This window comes from Canis lupus, chromosome 32, assembly GCF_048164855.1.
Source record: "Canis lupus baileyi chromosome 32, mCanLup2.hap1, whole genome shotgun sequence".
NCBI classification, from domain to species: domain Eukaryota; kingdom Metazoa; phylum Chordata; class Mammalia; order Carnivora; family Canidae; genus Canis; species Canis lupus.
Genome location: NC_132869.1, coordinates 38,236,308 through 38,262,355, shown reverse-complemented (window position 1 = coordinate 38,262,355; position 26,048 = coordinate 38,236,308). Strand labels below are relative to the sequence as shown.

Genomic DNA, 26,048 nt, shown 5'->3' with positions numbered 1-26,048 from the left:
TTCCTGAAGTTTCCCACAACATGTTCTTCATTTCCGTCTGAGACTCCTTCACCGTCCACAGTCCAGCACTTTTCTGTTCGGGATCACTGTTCTCTGAGCAGACTGAGGCTTTCTCTACAGCTCTCTGCTTCCTTTTCTGAGCTCGTACCAGAAACACCTTGAGAAGTCCACTTGTGGCAACACAGGCTCCTTCTAGCACGCACCTCCACGGCCGTCCGGTCCCTGCCCACCACCCAGTTCCAAAGCCACCTCCACCATTTTACCCATTTCTCAAAGCAGCACCCCCACTTCTCACTGCCCATTTTTGCCAGAGTCAATTTGAGCTGTTAAAAGCAAGTACCATAGACTGGGTGACTTATAAACGAAAGAAATTTATTTCTCACAGTTCTGGAGGCTGGAAAACCAAGACTCCTTCTGGGTAGCAGACTTCTTCTCATCATATCTTTACAGGGCAGGCAGCAAGATCTCTCCTAACTCTAATAAGGGCACTCATCCCATTCATCAGGGCCTCCCTCCCATGACCTGAGCACCTGCCAGGTCTCCACCTGCAGATATCACCATATTGGACATTAGGTTTGAACCTATGAATTTAGGGGGAAGACACAAACTTTCAATCTATAGTAGTTGTCCTCTCTGATTTCTTGAAATTATGAACGCGGATAATGCAGCAAAGTGAGACAGATATAACTTTCCAAGTGACTCTAACAAAATGATGCTTAGACTTTGGCCAGGGTTTCTATCCATTCATCCATTCATTCATCATTCATTCATTCATTCAGTTGGTCACTTCACAAGTGTTTTATTGGGCACCTACACCATGCCGGGCTGTATTCCGGGAGCTGGGAAGGTGGCAGTGTCACGGAGCTGACATCCTAGCGGGGATACAGTACAGTACAGGTTCCTATCTGGCCCAGAAAAACAAAGCTAGAACATAAGCCACAGTCTACAAGAAGTTAAATGGTTCAGACAAGAACCTTAAGAACTTCACAAGAAGGGTCACATCCAGGCCAACCCTTGCACATACTCTCTGGTCTGCTCCCTTCTCTCCTGGGCTTTCCCTATGAAATGCCTCTCTTGGGAAGGGTTCCAAGCCACCCAGCCACACTCAGATACAAATCCTTGACCTACCATTCCTTTCAGAAGTGTCTGTATTTCATGACATGTAGACAGGAGGGGTTCCTAGGCAGCAGAAAGGGGTTTGGAGGACCTTCTCGGAGTCATCTCATGCATCTGTTTCTAAGGAAGCGTTTATCATGCACCTATGCTGGTGCAGGACAGTGGTCGGCCTGTCTAGGTAGCAGCAAATAGCTTATTTGCTATAAAACACAGAGCCCTGAAGGGAAGTATGCTTGACACTGTCCGTTTGTCCCCCCAGATACTCTGTCCACCCTTCTCCATCCAGCCCTGCTGCCTAGGAGGCTGGCCTCTGAGGACTGCACTGAGGGACTTTTGTCTTCTTTTGGTTGGGCTCAGCTAATGGGAGTCCCCAACTGGAAATGGAGGAGGAGGGGAAAGAGAGGGCCAGGTCCTTATTTCCCTGCCCCCTCCATGCCCAGCTGCTGGTTGCCAGGGGCTACGTCCTCCTACCCAAGATCACGGCTCCCTATCAGGGCTCCTCTTGCACAGCTACAGCCTCAACTTTACCTAGAGCTCTCTCCCTAATCATCAGTACCCGCTGCCCCAAAAGGTGCCCCTAGAGAGGGTAAAAGCTCCATGCTGGTGCTCTGCCCCTCCCAGGTGGGCAGTCTCCTCACTGACCTCTCCCTCGAGGTCCCATTCTCGAGGACACAGCCAGCAACACCAGCGACGCCCTCAGATCACACACTGACTTTGGGCACCAGCTCCAAGGTCTTAGGAGGGACAGGAGGACTAGGGAACATTCTATAAAGATTAGCGATGCTTCCTCTCAAGATTAGCGGTGACTCCGCTCCAAACAGAACCAAAGTCAGGGCAATGACTGGAGTGCCCCCGGCCCCTTGTGCAGAGAAGCGAGAAGCTTCTGAACCACCAATGGCTTACCTTTCTGTGCTCAGTGGAGGGCTGTGGGCAGACGAGCTGCAATCCAAGTAGCAGGAGGGAACCCAGGACACTGAGAAGGAAAAAGAGCAACAGGCAGGGCCGTGAGTATGGTCCAGGCAGCAGCATCCAGCCAGAGGCAGCAGCTCCACCTCATCACCAGAGGGGAGAGAACAGTCCAACCCCCGCCCCGGGATGTGACCCAGGGCAGGTGCCAAGGGCCAGCATCAAGGCAGCACAGGGCTGTGGGCCTGGCCAAGGCATGGGGCAGATCTGGGATCAAACCCTTTATCACTTACCAGCAGGGTTTCCAGGTCAGGATATTTAACCTCATGAGCCTCAGTCTCCTCCCCTGTATGATGGGGCCAAGGACAAAGCTGGCTTAGAGGTTTAGGGAGGACTGACACAGAGAAAGTGCTAGAGCATGCTTGGCCCTAGTGGAGTGGGGAAGGTCAGGCTACAAGTAGGGCTCTGAGCCTGGCCAGGGAAGCTCTCTCCTATATCCCGTGCTTCTCTTGGAGCCTTCCCTCTGCCCATTCTTGGCCTTTTAGTGTCACATATGTTCTCTGTGGGCGGGATTAGCTGTGTTAAGCCCTACTGTCACCAGCCCTGATTAGGGCTTGTCATCAAATAAAGGGAAGGTGTGGAATGGGAGCCAGCTGGCCCTGACACAGCAGGGTCTGCTGGGAGAGATGAAGCTTTGGATTCAAACACATTGAGGCTAGAATCCCAGCTCCACCATTGCCATCCAGGTGATCCGGGCAAGTTAATGTCTCTGACTCTCAATGTTCTCACCTTCTGTAAGGATCACTGAAGGTTGCAGTGGTGAAAACACCCACACAGCTAATTAGAAGAGCCATAAATGTTGTCAATTAACTAAAAGGCTCAAAGTCCCTTGACCTGAAGTCATCAATGCCATTGTTTTAAGATCCCTGCAAAAACGCCCCTTGTCCTACTTGGTTGTCTTTTGGATCCTTTTTTAGGGTTTAACCCCGAGGACTGAAGACCCCCTGGGGTTTTCACCCTTTTTGAGGTTTCCAACACAATTGTGAGATGTGAAACACTGCTCCAGTCCAAGCAAAACTCATTGTGAGGAGGTGGACATGAGGAAACCTGTCTGAACATGGGGATTAGGGCTTGTGGAGTTAGAAAAGGCTCCCACCATCTTGGAATATCCTAAATGCCACCCTAAGCCCCTCTTTGTATGCAAATTAGCCAGGCTTTAGCAGACCACCCAGAATGGACAAGGACAGCCTAGTCAGAGAGGGCAGTGGGACGGGAAGCCAGGTGAAGGGACCTGTGACGAGGTGCCAGATGCATCCCTTCCATTGCTGTCTTAGAGTTGTGGCTCTGAGGCCCCAAAGCTGTGGCCCAAGGATATTACATACACACCCATTCCAAACAAGAAGGGCTGGGCTGCAGAGTTCCCCTGCCCCCCCACCCCCACCCCCAGCCAAGCAAGAAGGACTATGACTTAGAGAGCTTTATCTGAGCTCTCATGTTTGGGCGTATAAGGACAGGTGCCCAATTCTCCTCTGAAAAGTATCCAAAGGCCAAAACCAACCTAAGGGGCTGGGAGGGCAGAGTGGGGTGAAAGGGCTGGAGGGGGAGAAACCTATATTTCTGGGGCTTTCAGGGACAGAAGATGCTGGCTTTTCCCCCATCAACTGCAGGCACCCTGGGATGCCGGGTTTAGGTTGTCTAGAAAGGACCTCCTCAGGGGCTGCTTGCCGACGTTAGGTGATGTGTGGTGGATACCCATGGGGTATGGGACTGGGGGGAAGGTCATAAAGAGATGTGCAGTGGGAGACCCCAAGTGAGGGGTAGGTTCTCTAAAGGACCAACCGAAGGGCGCCACGAGAGGGGAATACAGAACTTAGACATCTGCCAACCCAAGGTCAGCAACACCAGATCAGCAGAGGCACCAAGGCCATGGAAGCCCTCTGCCCAGTTACCCCTCCTCTCCCCGGCTCTACCCTGGAGCCATTGACGATGGCAGAGGGAGGGCAGGGCGGGGAAGTGAGCCTGTGCCAGCCCCTCTCTCCCCGCCTGTAACAGGTGTCTGAGGCCTCACCATCCCAGTTGGGGGGGGGGGGGGGGAGAGAGACACTTGCAACACTTTGAGTTGGATGATGGACTAAAACTTTTATATCTGACTAGACCTTCTTTTTTTATCTAATAGATTTTCTTTTTAATGTAGCATATCTAAACACAGAATCCTTCTAAGCAGGATCTATTCAGAAAAGCATAAGATGAAATTAGTCATGAAGAGAATCGAAGAGTCGGTTTATAACTTGCTGAGCATCTAGGCCGGCGTTGTCCAAGAGAATGTTCTATGATGATAGAGATGCCCTATTTCTGCTCAATCCAATTGCACAGGTACACAGATCTGTGCTGTTGAGCACACGGGGAGCTAGTGGTGCAGGTCTAGATGGTGAAGTTATCATGTCTTAGATTAATACAAAAAACTACTGAAGGACACTAAAACTAAAGCTTCTAAAAGGACAGGTATTCAGCCAATAAAGCTCTCCCTTCCCACACATACATACACTTTTTTGGACTTTTTCCTTTTTTTTTTTAAGATTTGTTTATTTATTTTAGAGAAAGAGAGCAGAGGGGCGGGCCAGAGGGAGAGAGAGAACTCTCAAGCAGGCTCTCTACTGAGCTCGGAGCCTGATGTGAGGCTCGGTCTCATGACCTTGAGATCATGACCTGAACCAAAATCAAGAGTCAGATGCTTACGCAACTGACCCACCCAGGCACCCCCTTTTTAAGACTTTTTGATACTTGAAAATGAGACTGCTCATTAACTGGCAGCAAACCAGAAAACCGCCCAAGATGTCCTCCAGCCACGAGGCAGGGGCATCTAAAGAAGTGGGTGTGAACACGCTGGTGGGAAGAGGACATGTATTTTCTAGTCGAATCCTTACTGGATCCAGTTTGTCCTCCAAACCAAGGAGCATCACATGACAATTAAGGAGTCTAGGCTCCTTAGTTACATGAGCTTGTGCAAATAACTCCTCTCTGGACCTCAGTTTCCCCATCTGCAAAATGGGAATAACATGACCTGCCCTGACTACCTCAAATGAGTCAAGGTGAAAGACAGCCTCTCATGAACCTGTGCCTACAACTCTGAATCATGGTAACACACTCTGGCACTGTTTACTCATATAAAAACAAACAAACAAACAAAAACAAATTGGTGTGGTTTTGTTAAAAAAAACAAACAAACATCAGCTCCATAAACGTGTTACACCGCAGCCCCTCCAAGTTCTTGGCAGACACGTATTTGCAGACACATATTTGTAATGCAATCAGGAGCACTTTTGCACAACCACTCATCCCAGGCTGTACTTCCATAACTTTCCAAGGGCATCTGGGGCAGGACAAGGAGTGAAAGATTCGAGGAGGGAAGATACTGGGCGTTCCTCGGTCTCAGAGGAAGGGCCGTCCAAGTTGCCTGGTCAACTCTATTCCCAGGTACTTCTACAGCTGTGTCCTCTCCCCTCTTTCGGGTGTCTGCCCACAGCTGTCCCTTCCATAAAGCCTCCCCCGGTCTGCACAAAAGAGCCTATTTCTTTTTCTCCACAGCACTTACTATCTCACGGACTGAGTCTTTATTCGTTTAAATTTCTCCCTCCACTTGCCAGAATTCAAGCTCCATGAGATCAAGGAGTTGGTCTTGCCACTGCTTTACTCCCCAACATCTAGCAAGGGTCTGCTGTATAGTAAAAGCTTAATTTACTGAATTAATGAATGACTTCACATCATCCTGACAACTTACGAAATTTCAAGATAAATGGAAATAGTGTGAATTAACAGATTCAAAAATGCCCGGAATCACTTTGGGAGCTTTTAAAAGTCATTTTGTGAGGGATTTATTAAAATCAGTTGTGTTTTTGAATTTCTATGCGATGCCCCCAAAATGTATTCCTGTACGGTTGACACGAGGGATGGCAACAGTATGTTTATTGGTACCTCTTGTTGCAAAAATGCAACACAAATAATATTTCAATGTTCAAATGCTTCCTTTCTTCATTGAGCTGGGTCCTAGTGAAACTGAAATGCCGAGAGGTACCCAATAAAATTCATTCTGGAATAAAATCTTAGTTATTAAATGGGCTCTGCTCTGAATGGAATAGAATAAATTCCCCCAGAGGGGAAATTATTCTTTGGGTTGCAATAACAGCAGCCAGAGCAATATATAACCCCAGGGGCCAGATGAAAGTGCCAAGGGCTGAAAGTTTCCCACCCCTGTTCAGTAGACTCTGTGTTAGGGTACCCCACCCTGCTCACACATACCTACGTAATTGGTAGTGCGGAGCTGTGCCCACACCGCTTCAAAACACCAACAATCAAGCCCAAATCCTCGTTCCTCCTGACCCAATTCAAAATTAATGTTTGGGGAATGGGAGAGCATGTGTGTGTGTCTGTGTGTGTGTGCAACTCGTGTGTTATTTCACTTTGATAGTTTGCTTTGGCAGACCGCTCCCAGCTTGCAACGTTTTGACAGATTGAAGGCTACCAGGCCTTTGGCAAACAAATCACATACTCCCCTCCAAGCAGTGGGGGAAGCCACATTCCTACCAAGAATTTCCGATTCACCTTGCAGTAGAAACAACCCAACATCTCACACCGGAACACACAGGGGAAAAAAAAAATGCCATCTCCCCAGTATTGTTCTAGATTTTAAACACTCCATCATTTCATTTCCTCCTGTAGAAAATAACGCTCATTGAAATTTGGTGCAAGATTTACATCATGGAACTGGGGCTCCGCTCTGGGCTTCTGAATTTGCCTCGTTCAACCCCCTCAACCCCTTCCCCCATCCCACCCATTCTCAACTCCAGGGAGGGTGGACCATGTCACAGCCACGGTGTACCTGGCATCACCTCAATGAACGAAACGCCAGTTGAGCATATCAAGTCACAAGACCATGAAAACAGAAAAAGAAAAAAACCAAAACAAAAACCAAAACCTTACTTCTTTTCTTCTTCAGTGACTATAACCCAAGGGATATTTGGGGAGCAACCTGGAAACTCATAAAATTATACTGACCTTACCAAAGGAGAGCCAAACGCTCCAGAGATGAAAAGGCTTTGCTCAGAGGGCCCGTCACCATGTTCGGCTCAACCCCTGCCTTCCTCTGACCTCAGTTAAGAGTAGAGGCCGCAGGACAGGGAGGTAGGCTACAAATGACTTTGGACAATGAGGACTGGAGGGTTTACCACGGAGCTCAATGCTTACTGGTATAATTTCATTGAATCTCCACAACCATCCTACCAGACGCTCTTATTATACCCACTCTGCAGGTGGGGAAATTGAGACACAGAGAGGCGAAGTCATTTATCAACGGCCTCGCACACCTACTAAGTGGCAAAGGCTGATTGCCATGCCAGCAGTCAGCCCCGTGGCCTGGACCCCCCAACCACCGTGCTCCTGGGCCTCATTAACACAACACCCCTTTAAACCAAGCATTTGCATTTCATCACATTGATTTCCCTCCTCAGTCTTCGGAGGCTGTGGCTTCACACATCTGTTTTACTTTCTCCTTGCAAAAATAATCAGAAAGTAAGTACATGTGATAAAACCTAGTTTATCCAGCCTCACTAGAGAACATTCTAAATTTTAAAATAATTGAAACTAACCATTTCAAACCCAAGATTTAAAAAAAAAAAAAATTGCATTCTATTTATTTTCCTGCTTTCTCTTACAGAACATGCTGAGCTTAAGTCCCTTTTTTGATGGCCCGGACCCCCCCTCCCCGCCCCCCATGAATCTCAAACCATCTGTGGAGCACAAGGTGGTAGCCTCAGAGCAAAGCAGGTTGAAAGCACACCTGCCGGGGGATTTCGGAATCCACTTGGCCCTCTGCTGTCTCCTCCCTGCTGTCCCACATTGATGAGCCTGTGTCCTCTGAACTCGGCTCCCTTTGGGTAGGCCTTGGCCTCAAAACCAACCTGGAGCCCAAGCAAGACTAGCAGGCTCGGGGAAAGGGTATGCCTGGTTTTCATGGGGTGAATGTTTCTGACCTGGAGCCTGGATTTACAAACACCTAGTTTATGCAACTTGGCTTTTATTGCAGTCAGTCGTGTTATCTGGACCAGGCCCTCTGGAAAAGCGAGGTGTCCATCATGGCTCAGCTTTTTTTTTTTTTTTTTTTTTTTCATGGCTCAGCTTTTTAAGACATAGCACCCTTTGGTAAATTCCCCTACTTCAACGGTGGATTTCTCAAGGAAATGGTTTCTGATCCATATTTGCAGCTAGCAGGCAGTCGACATTGCCCTGGTCCCACCTTGGGGCCAATAAATAGCCGATGGATCCAAGAATGGAAGGATGGAATGAAGTGAGAGAGAGAGAAGAACCAGGGGGAGGGAGGAAGGGTCGCTGGTGAAAGAGATGCAAAGTGCTGCTGTGAGCCACACTCCAGCGATGAAGTGTTTTCTAAGTGCATCCTGGAATTCTCTGGGGGGAAAATAAAAGAACTGGCAAAAGGAAGGCAGTTCTAAGAAGAGGATTTCCACAGGTTGGCAGTTATGGATTCCAGCCCCTGGCCAGGGGAGGTGGGGAGGCGGGGGCCAGTGTGACCTTGAGGCGAATCAATCCACTTGGGTCATAAGGAATTAGTAGCTGGCAGCCCAGTGATCACACCTTGACTCTATTGAATCCTTTTTGGTACAGAATGTTCTAGGAAACCCTACAGTCAAGTACTGAGTGATGAGGACATGGTCCAGGTGCAGGGCTGTGCCAGGCATAAAGAAAAATCAATACTGTCTGAATGCCTGCCATCATTTTATAGGTAGCAGTTTGCCAAGGCAGCCCTCCAAAAAACGATTTTATTTCCTCCTAGCCTCTCTGCCTACCATTCGGATGGCTCTCCTACCAGGCTTCCCATAAAAGATTCCAGCAGGTTCTTCCCTGGTACCCTCGTGGCTTTCTGCTCCCACCAGAAGAGTGGTGTTCCTGCAGAACCATCCATGTTCCCAAACCTGTTGATGCCAGTTGCTTTGAAAGTACATACAAACATCCACACAGTACACAAACCCACGCAACAGAGCACAAAAAGAAAGAGTAGTTGTTGGTTTTTTTCTACAAAAATGAAGCTGAATGCTTTGGAAAGACCCAATAAAGGCAAGTAGCCAAGAAGAAAAAAAAAAAAAAACTGCTGGCAAATTAGGTGTGGATGAGACAACTGTAAATGATTAGGGGCAAAAATAATAAAAATCGAGAAGCATCTGAACTCAGGTTGCTTTGCAAATGTCTTTACATTCTCACTCCACATTAAAGAAACTCAAATGGAAACCTTAGATAATGCTTATGGGTGCGGTCTGTGCAAGAAGGACAATCAGGGCTCCGTGCTCAAAGAAAAGTCCTTGGCCCCACATCAAAAAATAGTGAATGAAGGTACATGTGTTTTAAGTTAAAAATAAACTGTTAAAGGTGTGTGTGTATCATTTGTAGGATTTTCTGCTTCAACCTGCTTTTGTAATTAGCTAACAATCCTCGTCAGGAAAGAAACATTTTCTACTTGCTTCTACACCAAAGAAAATTATTAACTTATTCAATATTCAACAGATATTTATTAAGCATCAACTGGCTGGCGGTTTAGATGAGGGCTACACAGTCTCTCCAGCTGTATTAGCACCATACAGCTTAACACCAATAATCAAACCTGGCCCCTTCTCCTCTTTTGCTTCTCCCTCCTCCTCCCCCCTCCTCCCCTTCTCCCCCCCCTTCCCCTCTCCTCCCCCTTCATCCCCTTTCCATCCTCCCCCTCTTCCCCTGTCCTCTCCTTCCTCCTCTCCCTCCTCCCCTTTCCATCCTCCCCTCCTCCCCCTCCTTCTTCCTCTCCCTCCTCCCCTTTCCATCTGCCCCCTCCTCCCTCTCCCACCCTTCCCCTTCCCTTTCTCTCCCTCCCCCTTTCACCCTCCCCCTCCCCCTCCCTCTCCTCTTCCTCCTTTCTCCTTTTTCCTCTTTCTTGTCTTCTTCCTTCCCCTATTTCCCCCTCCTCTGCCCCATTTCTTGGTCACTGGCACAGGGACACGGATTGAGCCCACAATCCTTCCCAATTACCTCATAGTCTTTGATCCAGTCTCTGGATCAAAGGGGGGGGGGGTCTCTGTTTTCACTGATCATACCACAAACACCACTATTTGGGGCACCCTCATACAAACACATCTTCTCAACCCACTTCTTTTTTTCCTTTCTGTATTCAGGATCCTTTTCAGTCGGCCCCCAAACAGCCCCCTTTCTCCTCCTCATTTCCTCAGTCACTTCCGCTTGTATTTCTAAGTGAAGCAGCTGACAGGCGTTCCAGCAATATTACTTTACTGACACATATGTCACGGCAAAGAAAATCCTTAGGTTTCCGAAGACTAAAACCAGACACTTGACCTGGGGCCATCAACCTGTAAGCCCCTTAAAATGATCCAGAACCCTATTTCATAAGATCTATAAAAATCACCATCTACCTCTGTAATCTCTCTAATTACATCTGCATTTCTTCAAAATAAGGACCACCTTATTCAAAATAAGGATCACCGAGTCAACACGACTTCCTGCCAATTTAACCACTTGTCTGGCATCTCCAACTGTTTTGTTCTCCTCTGTGTTTTCGTTTCACGCGTAAGTGCCGTCCACTGTGCTGAAGGAGGGGCACCTATTGCTGGGTACAAAATGAGCCCCTGACCAAGCAGAGCAGCTCGAGGGAGATTTTTTTCAGCTGGCCACAGTAGGTGGTCATCCCCACTTGTTACACTGATTTGGCCAGAAAACTGTGTTTGCTTCCCCTCAATCACTGAACAAACACATAAAGCTGTACCCGTAGCATATAAAAATATGGGTGTACCCTTTGGAGCAAGCCTTTAAGAAATGTATGTACATTTGCTTCACTTACTATCTTTCCCTCATTAAGTTGCAACAGGTGACAAAGACTCCCTAATGTACCCTCGACCAACCCTCTGGTACAGATGGATTTTCCCTGCCCTGAATTTTGCACAGCATCCCGGTTTGTCCAATGTTCAATGAGAACTCCCTAATGAACTCCATCGAGAGTTAAAATTGTAGTTTTGTTTTTTTTTTTTCTGCTACTGGGTTTAACAGTGATTCTTTTTATTATTGCAGACTTTGAGCAGGCCAGAGATACTCTTACTATGTTAATACTCAGGGCTTCTCTGTCTTTTTCAATGAGGGAGAAGCTGGCTTTCTGTTTCTTTGTGGCTTGGCAAAAACTGGGGAGGGATTTTTAAAACAAAATCTCTGCCTATCAGAATTGTGAATCCCCTTAAATGGTTTTTCCTCTCAGGGATTTTCTTGGCAGCTAACTTCTAATCTTGACCTGTTTTCTCTATAGGTAGAGAAATCCTCCAGCTTTTCCAATTGATCTTTATGCATTTGGTTGCCTTGATAAATATTAAAAAGCCCTTAATATTTGTGTGTGTGTGTCATCTACCAATGTTACCAAAGACATCTCACTCTTAAAGTAAACAGAGCCCTTCCCCTAAGAACATTTTCTAAAGCATTTAGACAAAAGTCTCTAGTTCTTGGTTGTTTCTTTTTTGGGTTTTTTTTTTTTTTTCAAATTAAAATAGATTTACAAGGCCCTAGAAACAGAATGCAAAATGGTTTACAAGTACCTGGCTTATGAAGGGGGCCTCATGGAAAGCTCCAGCTGAGCCTTCACAAAGAATGGCCAATCCTCAGAGCTCACATTTGCTCTCTCCAGGTCCTTACAGCAGAAGTCTTGAAGAAATATCCTGTGCGTAGGCCTGTTCTAACAGCCCCTTTGGAAAGACTCTAATGCTGAAGGTCTGGCAAGATTTCCAAAGGTCCATCCCAAGGGTGGCAAGGTCACATCCAGCTTTCAACTACTCCCACCCTGCTCATTTCTAACCTGTGGCAATTTTTCCAAGACAATGTACAACCTGGAGGTGAAGCCACCAGATTTCTCTCAAAGGGAGATGGCTTCCAACCACCAATCAGGTCATCAGGAGAGGTTAAATGTTTTTACAGGGGCATCAATTAAAATTCCAAAATTCTTTGCAAAAGAAAAAAAAAAACTTTGCAAAAGGCAGTTCTCCTAAGTAATGGCCTTCCTGTGTGGCCTGAGTGGCCACATTTTTGAGGATCCTCAGTACTCGTAGAGGCGTTGCTGCTGGTGGCCAGACTTACACCTGCCTACCATATTAGGTCATCTGCTGTTTTTTCAATCCAGTTCGATATGTGACCGTGATCACTTCTCTGTCCCCCACTGGGTCCTGGTGTGCAGATATGCTGTGGGTCTGAAGTGACCCATGGCCCAACTGCGTGCGTCACTCCCCTATGGTTATACAGCAGTATACCGGGGCTTCTACAAACAGGATGCAGAGCTCAAGTCTTGAAATATCTTTTAAACTATTTTTCAGGGGATTCCTGGGTGGCTCAGTGGTTTAGCCCCTGCCTTTGGCCCAGGGCAGGATCCTAGATTCCTGGGATCAAGTCCCACATCAGGCTCCCTGCATGGAGCCTGCTTCTCCCTCCCTCTCCCTCTCTCTCTCTCTGTCTCATGAATAAATAAATAAAATCTTAAAAATAAATAAATAAACAAATAAATAAATAAATAAACAAATAAACAAACAAACAATTTTTCAAACTACGTTTAAAAATACAAACATACTGATTTGGATTAGTTACCAAATATTAACTCTAAATTGAGCTGGACTGCCCTGTAAAAGCTGGGTTTTACAAAAGCCTCAGAAGGGAGTTTTTCCTGCCTTCTCTGACTCTTTGTGACACGCTCATGAATGACATTAATGAAGAAGGTTGTAGCTCTACATGGGTCTATGGATTTCAGGCCTGCACATGTCAGTTCATGTAAAATTATACAAGCAACTACAGACTAAAGCGCGCACACACACACACACACACACACTACACTCAATTAAATGTCAGGCATTGGCCTGAGAGCATCTGCCTGGCAAATGCTCTAGCCCTCTATTTGGGCAATCACACATGGCACCACCATAATAACATATTATAGCCCATTTTATTTTTTATTGTAAGTTCTAAGCATTCGGGGCTAATGTACAGTTATGAAAGAAAAAAAAAGCAGAAGATATCCTTGTGACTCAACTTTTAGAAAGTTCTTCCTTCCCCACTTTCTAGATTCTGAGTTGATTTATTTAAAGAGTCTCTTGAGATTTGCAAGACAAACTTCCTTGAGGAACTGCAATTGCTTACCTGTGGGGATCAAGATTCTCCTAATACTACAGAGCTAAGATAAGCGCAGAGTAATCCAGATGCTGAGGCTGACGTACTAGCTATCATCCACACACCCTGATTTTCAAATTTTGGTGTTTATCAAAACAGACCCATTGATCTCATAATGTGTAAATGTTGCAGATTCAGCCTTAGGAGGTAAATTGATCTTAATAAAACACTGCCATTGGCCATTTTGTATATTGAATTCTTACATAGCATTTGGATGGAAAATTTTTTAAGAGAGTCTACCATTAGCTTAAAGAAATGTGTGAAAACAGCCTTCACGACATGGAAGACAGTTCCAGAGTACCCAGCTTTCTTCCCGACCCTGTATGGAAGGAATGTGGCATCCACGAGTTAGCCACAGGGTTTTCTCATGCACAAAATAGAGATACTACTACGTACTCTATTTACCCCGAGTGGTTTGTATCAGGATCCAATAAAAAACACAGGTTAAGGTCAAGATGTTTTGAGCAGAAGGAACCACAGAGGTCACTTTTAAAGCACAACAGATCAACGAAGTCCAAATCTATAGTGATGCAGCCAGAGGACAAAGCCTCTTTTAAGTTCTTCAGATAATTCCAGTGTGGAGCCATGATAAACACCCATGGATCCAGGAATGTTTTTACTTAAATAAAGATGAAAATCTGGATCCTAGTGGTCTCCCAGGAAAGAGTACATAGAGCATGGGGTAGAAGTCAAGCCATTTGGATCTAGGTCCGAGGGCCTAGATCTTCCCACAGTACACAGCTCCCTAGGCCTCGGTGGCCCTTGTGAATAGCAAACCTACTACACATATGTACAGAGTATATCAAAGATATTGCATTTCCTCAAGGCTAATTACTATGGGACTAAATAGTAAAATGCAAATATCAAATTTCCTATTTTCTTGTTTCTTTTTTAAAAGGCTTTCCACTTACCTGAGAGACCCCATGAAATGAGAAACCATGATGCTGGATGTCCCGGAAGAAGCAAGGGCTCCTCTGAGATGTTACCAATTTCCTGCAGATGGGAGTGGTGTCCAACTCCTGCAGAAGGAATAACAATACTATTGTCAGCATCATTTGCTCAGGAAGGTCCTACAGCCTACGTGGGCCAATGAAACCAGAAGCAAGCAAATGGAAGATACGATAATAAAAATGCCACCATCCAGTTATGGTTATAAGATATCCCAGTTTATGTAAATAAACCCGATTATGTATGCACATGAGGTAACAAACTTATGGGACAAACAAACACAGGGATTGATCCATAAAAGATGTTCAATAAATTGCTATTCATATAATTATCTCAGAGTCCGGCTAATCGCAGAGTTGGCATTAGGCAAAAGATTGTACTGGAAATCTAGCTCCATCTGTTAAAGGCTAAAGTGACCACAGGAAAGTCATTTCACCTGTGTGTGTCTTGGTTTCCCCAACTGTACCATAGAGGCAAAAATACTGCCTAACAATAAAAAGAAATGCTACAGTGTGATGAACCTTGAAAATATCATCCTAAGTGAAAGAAGCCAGCCACAAGAGGCGACATATTGCATGATTCCATTTATAGGAAATGGTCAGAATAAGCAAATTTATAGAGGAAAAATACGGTAGTGGTTGCCAGGGTCAGGAAGGTGGGGAGGGGCTGACGAGAGGTACAAGGTTTCCTCCCGGGGTGACAAAAATGTTCTCCAATTACAGTGTGGTGATGGCTGCACAATCCTGTGAATGGATTAAAAATCATGTAATTGTAGATGTTAAGTCGGTAAAGGGTATGCCACGTGAATTATATCTCAATGAAACTGTTTAAAAATACAGCCTAAAGAAGGGCCACAGGGGGTGGGGAATCGGTGAGCGGACACATGCACTGTGCTCAGCCCAGGGCCTGGCGCCAGGCGACATCCCTCCCCAAGGAGCTCTGCTGATACTGATGCAAGAAGATGTCAAGCGACACTTCAAATGTGTTATCACAGGAAAAACAGGAGGGTGAGACCCGTCACCGACAAATGCCTCTTTACCCAGAAGCCCTTACTAAACAGAACATCTGACCACTGTCAGATGAGTAACAGTTTCGAAGGTAAAATTATAAACAGCATCAGAAAGCCTGGGATGGGAGGTTTGGCTGGAATGTAATAGAACTTGCGAAGAAAATCCATGGCCCAGCCTCCCCTCCTCCTGCACCTCCTTTCAGGGAAAGACAAATAAAGGAAGCGGGATTTCAAGGCGTGCCCAGGGGTCCTCTCCAATAAAACCAGTTTTCCAAAATCATTGGTTTCCACAGTCTTCCCAGGACTTCGGATTCCCTTCTTACTAGAAAGGGGGTAGGGTGAGGATGGGGAGATAAATTATAAGGACTTAAGACAGTTATGAGAATCAGAACATTCCATTTCCAGGGGAAAATAATCAAGATTTTAAAAGTTACCACCAGCCCTTTCTGGGGGCTATTAAGAAAGGAAAGCCTCTTAACTGTAATCACCCCTAATTAGCCATCAGCAACTCATGAAATTACTCATGGCACTGAAGACCCTCAAATTCTTGGGTCTCTGCCAGAGTTACACTGAGATCCACCAGGCAGATGGCCAGCGAGCGTAAACTGGAACAGTTAAAACTCCTCTGAATCCAAGGCATGGTCTTGCTCTTGGCTGGGCAGTGGGTATGTGTGAAGAGAGGACCTACCTTGGGAGTAGGACAAAAATCTTTGCCTAGCTCCTAATAATAATCAACTAATTAATAACTATGTACCTATTATGAGAGTCGAGAGAAGGATGAGTCAGGGCAGGGTTTTGCTTTATAATCTAGCTTCGGTAGATAAGATTCAGGGACATGGAATCGTCTGAGAAAGGCTAGTGCTATCTAGAACAACATAAGCTAAGTAAGTAGTGTTAATGCAGAGACCCTAAGCACAAATCAAGCTAGTTCAAGAGAAGACTCACTGTAGAGGGCTGGTCAGACATCAGCAAGGAAGAGGGGACATAATAAAATCAGCCTTTAGTCTACACTGGTTTCAAATGAACAATCCAGAGCAGCTGGTGTAAACAGACGCATTGTGACCGGTAAGGCCTAGGTCTGCCAACAACATCCTCATTTATTAGCCAGCTGGCCTTTGGCATCATCCCTTTTGTCTCTCAATTTCCTCATCTGTAAAGTGTGGATAGTGTTTGGAACTACCCATAGGGCTGTTGCATGAAGTGTTTACTAAGACTGGGTGAACTGGGTACTGGACACACACACACACACCCCCAGCACCGCAGGCAGGGTCGCTGCCCTCCAGGAACTTAAGAGTCTAGATGCTGGACAACTATATACTTTAAACAAACTGGAACATAAGTAAATATAAAATTAAAATTGTGCTAATAAGCACCATGAAAGGAAGTCCAAGGTGCCTCACACAGTATATGGGGCAGTGGTCACAGAAGGGCCCCTCAGAGGAAGTGGCCTTTATGCTGGGGCTTGAAGGGCAAGCAGGTGTGGGCCGGGGCGGAGGGGACATCACGGGAGGAGGGAACCGGGCGTGGGAGCAGGTGGGAGGAAGAAGGCGGCCGTGCAGACCGCTCAGAGGTAAGAGCCCCAGAATATGGTCAATGAATGGCTGAGGGCGTGAAGGAAAGAGAAGTGCCAGGGATGACTCCTTCCGGATTTCTGGAGGACGGAAGTAGCAAAACAAGGTGCCAACAGAGCCTTTCTGGTGTTGTCAGGAAAGGAAGGGCAAGGTTGAAGAAAGGAGGTGTGTTGCAAAGCAGTGGCTTCCAAATCTGACAAGAGGTCAACCAGAGAAATATCTTAAATCATCAAAACAATTTGAAAATAGATTTACAGCCACTGCTAAGAACCATGGACCCCCCATCTTCTATGTGTATTTTGCTTTCAGACACTTGCTGATAATAGAATGAAGCCATGATTAGCGTGTTATTTTAAAATAGGGTTTCTTTCGGGCGCCTGGGTGGCTCGGCGGTTGAGCATCTGCCTTTGGCTCAGGGTGTCACACCGGGGTCCCGGGATCGAGTCCGAAGTCGGGCTCCCCGCAGGGAGCCTGCTTCTCCCTCTGCCTGTGTCTCTGCCTCTCTCTGTGTCTCTCAAGAATAAATAAATAAAACCTTTTTAAAAATAGGGTTTCTTTCATCTTTATCTTTTTATTTTATTTTATTTTATTTTTATTTTGAGAGAGAGAGAAAGAGTGAGGAGTGGGGGGGGGGCAGCAGGAGAGAGAGAGTGAACCCCAAGCAGACTCCACACCCAGGACAAAGCCCAATGCAGGGCTCCATCTCGTGATCCCTGAGATCATGACCTGAGCTGAAATTGAGAGTCAGATGCTTAACCAACTGAGCCACTCAGGTGCCCCAATCTCATCCTTTTAAAATTTATATTTTGGGTGTTTGCTTTATGTGGTCATATCACACATTGGTTAAAAAAGGATAACTAGGGCAGCCCCGGTGGCGCAGCAGTTTAGTGCCGCCTGCAGCCCGGGGTGTGATCCTGGAGACCCGGGATCGAGTCCTGCGTCGGGCTCCCTGCATGGAGCCTGCTTCTCTCTCTGCCTGTGTCTCTGCCTCTCTTTTGCTCTCTCTGAATAAATAAATAAATAAATCTTAAAAAAAAAAAAAGAAGGATAACCAAATGGTATGTGGGAATTATACGAGGTCAACATTTTTTTTCTGATGCAGTAGGCAATCAAAAAAATTTTTGGAGGCCACTAGTATAAAAGGTTTTTTGACCAACTTCTTTTCTTTTTTTTTAAAGATTTTATTTATTTATTCATGAGAGACACAGGCAGAGGGAGAAGCAGGCTCCATGCAGGGAGCCCAACGTGGGACTCGATCCCAGGACCCCAGGATCACGACCTGGGCCAAAGGCAGCGCTAAACCGCTGAGCCACCCGGGGACCCACCCCCCCACAACTTCTTAATCAGATTTGATTCACTACTTTTATCTCATGATACGGTTGATAAGCTTATTCTGGCAGAGACAGGAGCAGCTCTGTCATTTCCTAGCGTTCACCTGTGCTTCCATGATCACTATTGTGTGAAATCAGTTCTGCTTCAGACTCTAGGTCACAACCCCTTACTCAGTCATAAAATCAATTTTGTGGGTCATATCCTGTACTTTAAAAAATATATATACTTATTTATTTGGGGGGGGGCAGAGGGAGAGAGAGAATCTCAAGCAGGTTTCCCACCAAATGGGAAGCCCGATACGGGGCTCGATCTCACAACCCTGAGATCAGGACCCAAACCGAAATCAAGAGTCTGAGGCTTAACCGCTGAGCCACCGAGGTGCCCTGCTACCTGCACTTTTTAAAATGAAATAGAAAAGAATGAAAGAGCAGAGACGCGCCCTGGCGTCCACCGCACACGGGGAGGCTAACCATGGCTCGCTGTGGCCCGTGGACTATTTAAATGTCGTTGCTCAGAAAGACCAGAAGGCACGGCAGGGTTCTGATTAGAGGGAACAAAATCATGAAGATGAGGCAAGAGCCACATTATCAAAGCCCCCAAAAAGCCGCACTATGAGAATTTTGAGGAGACGGCCAAGAAAGAGCCATTGTAGGTTCTGGAGCAGGGAGGTTTGAGGAAAGTGAGGTTTCCTGAAAATTCGCTGGGCAGCACCTTGCCGGGCTGGTGAGCTGCGTAAACGTGCCGTCTGTGGAGCCGATTCTGCTTTCTGAGGTTTGCTTCTGTAGACCTGTAACCTTCCTTGACAGTGATCAAAAATTCCAACAATCTCATTTCTCTTAGAACATGTGGGCCCTGGAGGATAAAGGCCCGACCCCTCTCTTCTCTCCACAGAAATCCTGCAGGGAGCACGAACCGTCGCAGGATTCGGGTCAGGCTAAAGTCACGGTCCCCACACGCCGGGAGGAAGTGCAGGGGCTTCCAGGGCTCAGCATGGTGGAGGCAGAGGAGCCATGACAGGCCTAACCCAGGGCAAAACTGCCTCCCGACCCCAGAAGATGCCCCTGCGCCCTGGACAACGGCACTATTCTGCAGCCCCTGACCCACAGGCCCACCTCTGAGCACCTTTCCTGCCCCTTTTCCTCATGGCCTGACCAGAACTCCTGGAAAAACCAACCCAATTGCTATGGACCCCAGAAGAGGACGACCTGCTCAGCCTCTCGCGTGTGGGCTCCGAGAGGCCAACCCCAAGGCCACAGCCCAAATGCAGGTGCCAGTTCTACCTCTGGGCCTTCCCCTCACACTTAGGCTTCTCCCTCCAGAACTCCCATGATGTGAACCAACCACCAGACACACAAGAGCCCGACCCCCTGGAGCACTGGAAGGGGCTCACTGCAAGAATGAGGACCAGAGAGTCCAGGAGGCACTTCCAGACCCAAATCAGCATCACAACACGTGGTCGGGGCAAGTGTCAGAACCGCCATCCGCCCCCCCCCCCCCCCGCCCCCAAAGGTCCTGCCAGAACAAGAGAGTCGGCACTGGGCCTACATTCCTCCCCATCCAGCCTTTACCAACATCACCAACACCTTTTCCTGCTCCGCCACCATTTCTGCCAACTTTCTCCTCACAGAACTGTGGCTGGCCCTCTGCAGTGGCCCCTATCTGGCATTCCAGTTGTCTGTGGACAAAAAAAATACCAGAACGCAGGCTCCCAACAGCAGGGTCCAACCCACAACTGTCTTCCATCATCAGTCACGTGGAAGAAGGGAAGGAAGCAGCTTTTACTAAGCACCTGATATGGGACATGAGTCATGCTGTTTAATCCTCACAGCAAACCCGAGACCACACAGTGGGTGGAAGGTAGGCCTGGGACTTGAGAACAGATCTCCAACAGCAGAGCTGGTCCTCTTTTCACTCTATTAGACTCTCTGGCTCCCACGTAGCAGGGATTCATGCTTAGCTAGACATTTAGTAAATAAATGAATGGATGGATGGATGGATGGATGGACGGACGGATGCTCTCCTAAGGGGTTGGGTGTGCCTCGAGGATTTGCTGGCAGTGAAACATTTCAGGACATGATTGTTTATTGTGCATGAACATCGCCTAGAACAAAGGGAGCCAAGATGAGCCATTTAATGATCTATTATTTCAGATACTAATAATCGCGGGGCCGAGGATGCTAGCAAATGTCTACTGAGTGGCTACCATGTGCCAACTGGCATTCTCTATGCTTGATACACATTATCCCATTTTATCCTCACAACAGCCTCTTGAAGGCGGTACCAGTGGGAAATAGAGTACAGAGAAGTTAGGTCGCTTTTCCAAGCCACCCAGCTAGTAGGTGGGGGAGTTAGGATTCAAATCCAAGCACCCTGATCACAGACTTTATGCACTAACTAGATCAGGGTAGAGCCTGCCCTCTACCCGCATCCGGACAGGGCTGACTTAAATGATCGGAACAGAGACATCACACGTCTGATTTCTCTGCTCCTGCTGATGCTTGGTCAGTGGTTGCAGACTGCCCTAGAACCAGAAGGAAGGCGCTGACCCTCCACAGAGCGGCCCACCCTCCCAAGCCCTCTGGTAGCTGTCATCATGCCCCACAGCCCTTGCAGGAAACCCGGCCCCAGGCAGCAGGGTATTCAGGGCTGGGGCCCAAGGAGCCCTAGGCCAGGTCACATTTCCAACCTCTTCCAGCTGGGTGAAGCCACCCAGAGGAACATTCCCCTCCCACTCCCTGTGTTCCCTCTGTCTCCTACCCCCTCTGTCTCTCACTCCTCTGCGTTCCCTCTGTCTCCTACCCCGCTGGAGGATCTGTCCTTTCCTCTCTGTCAAAGGCAAGCTCAGCCACATAATTCATTTCTTCCCAACGAACCTCCATTCTGCAAACTGGCCGGCTCACCCAGAGTAACCTAAAAACCCACCGAATCCAATTTAGGAAAAAAATGTTTGAAGAGCCATTGAAACTCCCTAGATACTTTCAAGCAAACACATCACAGCAGGCCTGGTTACTCAATTAAAGGAAAGGCCTGCCTCTCCTTTCTTACCTGAAGAAATCGGTAATGAGCACAGACTAGCTAAGGGTTCTAATACAAATTGCATCATTTTCATGGTCATTAACATTCATGGGGTTTACATTTGTTTTCAGTCCTAAAAAAAAACGTTTCCCAGGTAACTAAGGAAAATACTCAAGGTCAGAAATATCAGGAAGGCAATAAATAAACAAGCAGGACTCATTCTCGCCTCTGTACAAAGTTGCTTTTTCAATTTCAAATGACATGATCCTACGGATCAAAGGCAGAAATGCATCTGGAGGAAGACCTTTCCTCTTCCCCAAATATTACTTAGGCATTTGATTTACAGCACGTGATAAACCCAACACTTTCTGAAAATAACACTGTGATATTCCGCAGCCACCTCCCGAAGCCTGCAACCTGCAATGAACAGCTGTGACGGGCCGCCAGCCACCCTACCTGGGGATCAAAAGCCTCCAGAGACACACCCAGCCCTCCTCCCCACCCTGGGGAATCGACCTCTCCCCAGCACTCTCTGCCGAGAGCAGTTTGTAATCCCTGGGGTGTAGTTACCAAAGGAAACCAGATCAGACTCCCACAGACTTGCTGCCCAGGCCCTCTCCCCAGATCATGACCCGGCTCATTTCAAAAGCCACCGTGGTCAAAGGCAGGTGGCCCTGGGACTAATGGCAGCTGAGCCAACCTCTTGGTCCACCTCCTGTCCTTCTGCTAACAAGCTCAGGTCCTGCCACCTGCAAATGACCTCCTGCCACTCCAGCAAGCACTGTGTACAGCTGTGTGCATGCGCGTACGCAGGTGTATGAACGCACACGTATCAGGGAAGGAGAGTGTGCCAGACGCACCAATGCTAAAAAGGCAGATTCACTGAGGGTAAGTACCACATTCGTCTGTAAAATGGGTCTAGGTGAGACTTCGGGGCTGGGAGGAACACAGCTCATGTGGGATTCTTTCAGGGAAAAAAGCTACCACATATAACAGGTGCCAGCGATAGTCCCATTGTGCAGAAAGAGAAGCTGAGGCTGTGAGCAGTGAAGCAGTATGTCCACAGTCCCAGAGCCAGTAAGTGAGCAGCGGGACCTGAACGCAGGCCCCTCGATGGCTGGGGTCCAGCTTGTCTTTGCAGAACATTGAACCCTCTCTCAGGCCGCCTGACGTCATACATCAAATACGCATTTCCAGGGACGCCTGGGTGGCTCAGCGGTTGAGCATCTGCCTTTGGCTCAGGTCCTGATCCTGGAGACCCGGGATCAAGTCCCACATCGGGATCCCTGCTTGGAGCCTGCTTCTCCCTCTGCCTGTGTCTCTGCCTCTCTCTGTGTGTCTCTGATGAATAAATAAAATCTTTAAAAACAAAATACGCATTTCCAGGAAAACTGCTCACGCGCACGCTAACCTGGTGCACAACACGCAGGCTGCAGCATGGGCCCCGGCGGAGGGAGCCGCTGTGCGTGAGGCTGCGCTCCCCCCTGTTCTCTCCAGGGCGGCTCTGGCCTTGAGTCCAGGACAAGTCCTCAGTACCGGCTCATGGTTGTCCGTCCGGAACACGTCCGGGCTCAGTATGCCTCGGCCCCCATAAATCAGCCAGCCACATGCTCTCTGCCCCCTTGGTGCTCCTGAACATCAGGGGAAAGGATTTGCCTTTTTTTTTTTTTTTTCTCAGCTCTTGGGCCCTTGGGCTTCTGCATTGACATCTGATTATTATGTCATTATTTTTTTAAGTGATAGAAATCTAGTCAATGGTTTGTAGCAACCGCTGCTGTGCGGTCTATGCCAAAGGCTCCATACATCCTTCCGGAAAGCAGCAGAAGCCTAGCAAATTAGTCTCCCTTCCTTTACACAATTCTGTGATGGGCTGGTATTAGGTAAAGCTGAAATCAGGTGCTGTGATTAAAAGATTACGATAATGGGAAACAGAGCCATGTCATGAATTAAGAAACCTAGAGGAGCAAGTCATTGGAGCCAAAGGTCACACAGAGGTCAAAGGGGACAATACAAGGCAATTGGGTTTAGCAGAATGAAACTATTACCATACCTTTTTTTCTCTAGCTTCAATGGTCATGCAAATCTGTTCTCTTCCTGTCTCTTCTGTCTGGTTCATTGACTCTCCTTGTGATCCAAACCAGGACTAGAAAAATATCAACAATAACAGCCTCCACCAATGAGCTGTGCATGGAAGTGGGGGAAGGGGGCGTAGGGAACTCTGATCTCTCTGATTGTTATCTCACGCTGAGGTCTCAAAAACTCAACATCTCAAGACCTACCCTACCCCTCTCATTCAGACTAGTTCCAGTTTTCTCCAGCTGATGACCCACCCAAGACAAATAACAAAAGGACCCAGCCACCAGCTCTATACCAGGCCCTCCTCCTGCTGAGCCTTCCTACACTTGCATGGTGGCACCACTGTCCTTCCAGTAAATAAAGGCTCAAAGCTTACCTGGCCTTCTGCGTGCCCTAGGCCTGGCCTCTTGCCAACCCTCAAGTCTTCGTTCACATTATCTCTCAGATAAACTCTTTCCTCTCTCTTCCGTCTTTCACCAGCATCATCCCGCTCATTACTGAGATCATTACAGTTAGTGTTGCTCTGACTTCCCTCGTGAACCTTTGTCAAAAATCAGATGGGCGTGTTTCTGGGTTCTCTATTCTGGGCTGCTGACCCATGTGCCCATCCCACAGCCCCAGTACCACACAGTCTGGATTTGTGTAGCTATATGGGTCCTGAAACCTGCCAGGCCAATTCCTCCTACTTCATTCCTCTTTTGAGAAATTATTTTTAGAATTAAATAATTTAGAATTAAATTTTAATTAATAATTCTAAATTATTTAATGCTAATTATTAATTAATAATAATTTTTACAATTAAAAATTTAGAATTAAATAATTCTAAATTATTTAATTCTAATTATTAATTAATAATAATTTTTACAATTAAATAGAAATTATTTATTTCTTTGGATTTATCCGGTTGGGAATTCACTAAAACTTCCAGATTCTATGGGTTTGTATCTTCGCCTAACTCCAGGAAATTTTAGTTTATTGAGTATTCTTCAGTCCCACCTTCTTTCTTCTGTCTTAGGATTTCAGAGACTTTATTATAGTCCTACAGCTCCCTGAGGATCTGTCCTTTTTTTTCCCCTCCCCCAGTCTATTTTCTCTCTGTTGCTCAGATTGGATGATTTTTATTGCTACATCTTCAAATTCACTGATTCTTTCCTCAGTCATCCTTGTTCTGTGGTTGAGTCCATCCCCGTGAGATTTTATTTCATTGTATTTTTCAATTTGAACACTGTCATTTGGTTTTTCTTGATGTCTGCTATTTTTCTGAAACTTTCCATTTTTTCCTCATTTGTCTCAAGCACATTCATAGCCGCTGAAACATTTTATGATGGCTGCTTTAAAAGCTTTGCCAGATAATTCTCACATCCCCATCATCTTGGTGTTGGCCTTGTCTTTTTTCATTCAGTTGGAGATCTTCCTGGTTCTTGGTATGATGAGTGATGTTCTATCAAAACGTGGATGTTTTAGATATCATGTTATGAGGCTCTAGATCTTATTTAAACCTTCCATTATAGCTGGCTGCCTTTGATACTCCTCTCACAGGGGAAGGAGAACCCCATATCATGATGGCCAGGAGAGATGGAAGCCCAAATTTGCCATTTGGCCTCCACTGACATGGGAAGGGGAAGGGGGGACCCATCATAACTGCTCAGCAGAGACGAGTTCTAGCTCTCTAGCAAGTCCCATTGATACTCCCCTGGCTGGAAGGGGTAGGAATGCTTCACTACTGTGCCTCCTATGGCCTCCATTGGCACCATTGAGACCATTGGTGAGAGGGGAAAAGGGGACAAATGGCCTTGTTACTGCTGGGTGGTGGTAAGAGTCCTAACTCTGCACTAGGCCTCCTCTGAACACCCCAGTGGGGAGAAAGAGGGGGGTCCCATTAATGCTCACTGGGAATGAAAGTCCAGGCTCCCCACCTATCTCAACTGAGAAAAAAAGCCCTCAGAAATGGTCTATGTTGTCCCCATTCACTGAGGAATAAAGAATTGGCGACCCCAGAGATGGAGAATGTATTGCTGGCGGTCATACAGCAAGTTCGTGCAAAGTCAGGACGCAACGCCCATGCCCCGGCTCCAAGACCACTTGTCTATAAACCAGAGGGCTCCTAAAGCACAGGAACAATGCCAGCCCCCGGCCAACGTAATAATGAAAAGTATCACTGGCCAAAGGATAGTGGCTGCCTCCTTTTACACCCTGCCAGACCCCAGGCCAGAAAGCACACGTGGTTATGCGCCATTATCCTCTAAACAACACAAACAGACGTCTACTCAAGACAGGCCTTCCGTCCAACACACACAGCAAAAGCCCACTCTCAAGCCAAGAGCTACAGCATCACGGTCACCTTCGGGGCTGGTGGTCTTCCATCTGGAGAGGATCCTGGCCTTCCTACAGTTGGAATCCCTGAAACCAAGATACACCCAGGAGCTGCAGAACTCAGAGAGCCAGCAGGCCAGGCGCCCCCCTCCTGGCTGGAGAGCTGGGTCTGCACCCAGCTGGAGGCGCCTTCCCCGGGCCTGGGGCCTCTGGTCTGGCCCGGGCTGGCTGGCTGGAGGTCTCAGCACAGCACTGCTTATTCTTCGGCGAGGGAAAGCTGGTGACCCGGGAGGGGAAACTGCTTTCTAACAGCCTTTGTTTTCATTTCCCTTTAAAAAGGTTAGTGACTTTACTGCATGTGGAAAGAACCGAAGCACCAGTTTCAAAGAGGCTCAGCATGTTTTGGGGCTGACCAAATATACAGAACTTTTGGGTGGGGAGGAAAAGAAAGGGAAGCGAGGGAACAAAAGTTTATTGCACATCCGCCATGTGCCAGACATATGCCTCGGTGCTCCTTCCAC

General features: G+C 47.2%; 1 protein-coding gene across 2 annotated transcripts in view; it reads right to left on the bottom strand.

The window, feature by feature from the left end:
- THSD4 (thrombospondin type 1 domain containing 4) overlaps positions 1-26,048 on the bottom strand; it is a 568,727-nt gene that overhangs the window by 531,045 nt on the left and 11,634 nt on the right. For both annotated transcript variants that reach the window (XM_072809456.1, XM_072809457.1), the window contains exons 2-3: positions 14,175-14,282; positions 2,020-2,089 (exon numbers count right to left, since the gene is read on the bottom strand). In XM_072809456.1, the coding sequence (XP_072665557.1) occupies positions 2,020-2,089; positions 14,175-14,203 (99 nt within the window). In that variant the 5' untranslated portion in view covers positions 14,204-14,282. The remainder of the gene's footprint in view (positions 1-2,019; positions 2,090-14,174; positions 14,283-26,048) is intronic.